The sequence below is a fragment of the Lolium perenne genome, chromosome 5 (assembly GCF_019359855.2).
Source record: "Lolium perenne isolate Kyuss_39 chromosome 5, Kyuss_2.0, whole genome shotgun sequence".
Classification (NCBI taxonomy): Eukaryota; Viridiplantae; Streptophyta; class Magnoliopsida; order Poales; family Poaceae; genus Lolium; species Lolium perenne.
In genome coordinates, this window is record NC_067248.2 from 26,537,714 (window position 1) to 26,541,864 (window position 4,151).

The following is a 4,151-nucleotide window of genomic DNA, read 5'->3' on the forward strand; positions in this document are numbered from 1 at the left end:
TCATTGACTTGAGGGACTTGGTCTCACGGCGGCGTACAGCTCCCTCAGCTTGTTCTCCAACCACCGGAGGCCCTCCCGATCTCCCGTCTTGGCCATGCCGCTCCAAAGCTGTAGAAAAAGGGCAGTTTTGAAAATCACATTAGCAGGATGATTAATGACTTTTTTTTCAATAGTAAGTTTATTACGAATGTTCCACAGAGCCCAAGATTGGGCGAGAAAGAGATTCCACACTAGCCTACGGGCCCTTCCCGCGAGGCTAGAGAGAATGGCATGAAATTGTGGGAAATTCCCAGGATTCCAGTCACAACTAAGAATTTGTCTTACGGCGCTCCAAGCAAACCTAGCCAGGGAGCAAGAGAAGAAGATGTGCCCAGCATCTTCCATCTGACCGCAAAGGGCGCAATTGCCCGAGGCAGGACCATGGCGAGTTGCGATCTATTGGCTAGAAGGTAATCTATCAATGATGAGCTGCCAGGCGAAAATCTTGATCTTCAGGGGCACCTTGGCTGACCAAACATCCTTATGATGTGCAACCGTCGCCCCTTGAGAGAGCTTGGCATACAACGATTGCACCGAGAAAACACCCGAGGGTTCCAAGTGCCAAACCACCTTGTCCTTAGTGCTAGAGAGGGTGGAGGGTTGAACGAGTGACACCAGGTCAAGCCACTGCCGCCTTCCTTCCGGGCTAAGAGAGCGTCGGAAGGTGATAAGAAGCTCCCCAGCTTCCAGGGCCTCAGCCACCGAGAGGTTAGGGTTATCACAGATATTAAACAGCTCAGGGAAGCGTTCCTTGATAGGTTGGTTGCTGCACCACCAGTCAGTCCAGAAGAACGTGCGTCGCCCATCACCAATGATGTGTTTCGCGCCCAGCTTGAAGAAATGCTTAATTTTATGCAAGCCTTTCCAAAATTGCGAGGTTCCCAGCCCTGAGCCCTCGAAAAGATTATCGGCGTCGCGGTATTTGGCTTTGACTATCGTGGACCAGATCGAAGGCTCGTCCTGGTAAAGCTTCCATATCCATTTGGAAAGCAGAGCAATGTTCATCCTTTTGGAGTTAAGCAGACCTAATCCACCCGAGGATTTCGGCCGGCAAACCGAGGGCCAGTTAACCATATGGTACTTGCGTTTGTTGCCCGCTCCTTCCCAGAAGAACTTGGAGCGATGCGAGTCGAATTTCGCATGAATCCCGTCATGCAAGAGAAAGAGGCCCATGGCGAAAATGGGGATGCTGGACTTGTTGGACTCAGAATTTCAGACCAAGGCATGGACGAGAAAGTCACCTGGACTTCAGGAAGTTTGGCAGACCAAAAGCATCTTCCCGGCGGCATCTTCTCCCGCACCGGCGCCTCTAACGCATGCACATCACAGCACATCGATGGCACTCTGGCTGATGGACGATCTCTAGAGGCAAATCGACAGCCGGCCATGCCAATGCAGCAGTAGCAGAACTCTCGTGCCCGACACAAGCTGCCGCACCCTAAAATTCAGGGCGTGCCAGAGTTGAACTCCACCGAGATGCATCGTGCATCTCAAGTTGTAAGCAAGCATGACCAAGATTCATGAATACTCGAAAGGAACTCACTCAGATAGACGGTAACACCTCTTGCAGGAAATCAAGCTTAATTACATACCTGAGCAGAGAACGGGTCAAAATCTCGAGTAGCTCAGGTTTTGCTGAGCTTGGTTCAGTTCAAGCATACATATAGAGCAATTCCATTAGTTACAGGTAGTCAATTAGTACTTGAAATTTACTGAAACGATCCTAAATGTCATGATTGACGATCATCAATTCAACTTTGTTTCGAGTTGAATGGGTCGTGCTGGTATCGCCGCTGCTGATGCCGCCAGTATTCCCCAGAGAACCAAAAGAGTCATCAGCCAGTGGCGGCCAAATGTAGGCTGGGACCGGCATCTTCACAGGGAGGCTCGGCAGTGGCGTCTCCAACCGTAGAACGCTGACGGCCTGCCTCATGGATGGCCTCAGGACGGGATCGGGGTGCCCGCACCAGAGCCCGACCACCATGACACGCTCCATCTCCTGCTCGACGAACTTGCCGTCCAGCCGCACATCCGCTGCCTCGAGGATGGCCCCTTGGCCATACGCCTCCCAGACCCACTGCACCAGGTGGATGACAGCTCCCTCGTCATCGTCTCGGACCACGGCTGGCCTTCGACAGCATGCGATTTCTAACAGTACGACCCCAAAGCTGTACACATCAGACTCCATGCTGGCCGTGCCTGAGAACACGCACTTTGGGTCCATGTACCCAAGCGTCCCGGCTGCGCCCGTCGTGAGCGATTCCCGGCCGTCGCACACAAACCTTGGTTACCTTGCTAGCCCGAAATCACCGAGCTTGGCTTTGAAGGACACGTCCAACATGATATTGCTCGGCTTGATGTCCCTGTGGACGACACACTGCTCCATCTCTTGGTGCGGATACAACAGCGCGGAGCCAAGGCCAAGCGCGACCTCATACCTAACTGTCCATGGCAGGAGGTGGTCTGGCTTGTACAAGTGAGCATCCAGGCTGCCGTTGGGCATCAGTTCGTAAACGAGCAGGAGATCGTCATCATTGCCACCGTTGAACCATCCAAGGAGCTGCACAAGGTTTCTATGTCGGAGCTGGCTGATTATCTTCACCTCAGAAACAAACTCCTTCCAGCCCTGGCGGGAGCTCTTGGACACTTTCTTTACGGCGATGTGGAGGTTTGCATCTGTAATGAACCCCCGGAAGACAGACCCGAAGCCTCCTTCACCTAGCTTGTTCCCGCTGGAGAAGCCGTCGGTGGCAGCCGCGAGCTCATGGTATGTGAATCTCCTGGGGCCAGTCCCTTGCTCCAGCTCGTCGTGATATAGTCTTTTTCCGCGGAAGTAGGCCATCTCTTTCAGCAGCGCTGATCTTGTGAAGACCTTGGCCGCTGATCTTGTGAAGACTTTGGCCGCAGCCATGCGCCTTTGCCACCAGTTCAACTTGTACCGCACAGATAGGCCAATCATGCAGAGCACGAGCACCGTTGCACCGAAGACAAGGCCCATGATGATAGCCACCTTTCGTCGTCGCTGTTTTTGGCGCTCCTGGTTTTGGTGCTCCTGTTTTTGGCGCTCAATACTGCGTTCTGACTCCATGGCTGCCCGGTCGCTACTCGTCTCATAAATATCGTTGTCCCATCTATGGACCAAATCCCGAACCAAAGGCTTTTTGGTGGTGATGAAATAAATCAGGTAGCAACTGTATCCCTTGATGGCACCGCTGCTGTTGGTCGGCAACAATCGCGGCAGCTGATCAGTGAAGTTGGAGAGGCAACGCAGGCACTCTCTTGCTAGCAGGTCCCTTGTGCACTGCACCCCCGCGGTCATCTCCTGTGCATCGTTGAGCTGTTGGATGTCCCAAGCAACTCGCCCAGCCGATAACCCAGCCCTCTCCGCGAGCCGACGAAACAACTCGAACCTTGTGCGACTCATGCCAGCAGTATCGAGGAGATACGCTGCAAGTGTAACTGCATCACTGTAATATGGTGGTATTTGTTGCACATGGTGGTGCTCGATGGCAAGGTCGGCGACGGAGAAGAACGATTCGTTGGAGTACCGAAGGGTGCAGGCGCCATAGACAGCACGAACCGTTCGGCTGTGCGGGCACAACTTCGTGATTCCCTCAGGCGCACCGGTAAGGCAGTCCACGCACTCGGTGTCAGTGCTGTCGGCGTAGCATATGACGAGGCCGAATACCTCATCGACCTCTGCACCGAGTCCGACTGTGCCATTGAAGAAGCCACCGTTCTGCGCGGCGGCCATGGGGATCGCCTAAAGGAGGTTGTAGAGGTTCTTGTGGTACTGACTTCCATTGCTGTAGTTCCCAGCAGTTGAGCATGAGACTACGGATGGCCGCAGGGTCTTGCTGCCGTCGACGGCAACGCAAATAGCGCAGGCATGCAAAGAGAAAGAATGGAATTTTAAAGGTAGCACTCAAGCAATTTACTTTGGAATGGCACAGAAATACCATGTAGTAGGTAGGTATGGTGGACAAAAATGGCATAGTTATTGGCTCAAGGATTTTGGATGCATGAGAAGTATTCCCTCTCAATGCAAGGCTTAGGCTAGCAAGGTTATTTGAAGCAAACACAAGTATGAACCGGTACAGCAAAACTCACAT

At 53.0% G+C, this 4,151-nt stretch overlaps 1 protein-coding gene and 1 pseudogene across 1 annotated transcript; both read right to left on the reverse strand.

Moving 5' to 3' along the window:
• Nucleotides 1–1,212, reverse strand: LOC139831434 (uncharacterized mitochondrial protein AtMg00310-like). The gene is made up of 2 exons (XM_071820713.1): nucleotides 610–1,212; nucleotides 1–108 (listed from the first exon to the last, which is right to left on the reverse strand). The coding sequence occupies exons 1-2, from the start codon at nucleotides 1,210–1,212 to the stop codon at nucleotides 1–3; spliced, it is 711 nt and encodes a 236-aa protein (XP_071676814.1).
• A 27-nt stretch (nucleotides 1,213–1,239) lies between these two features.
• On the reverse strand, nucleotides 1,240–3,793 carry LOC127303142 (uncharacterized; annotated as a pseudogene).
• Nucleotides 3,794–4,151: the final 358 nt, after the last annotated feature.

What these genes read in the sequence shown, in the direction of transcription:
- LOC139831434 (XM_071820713.1), bottom strand. Translation starts at nt 1,212, where the DNA reads ATGGGCCTCTTTCTCTTGCATGACGGGATTCATGCGAAATTCGACTCG. An exon ending in TCTCTAGCACTAAGGACAAG is followed by an intron (nt 109 to 609) that starts GTGGTTTGGCAC and finishes CTTTTTCTACAG; the next exon opens with CTTTGGAGCGGCATGGCCAA.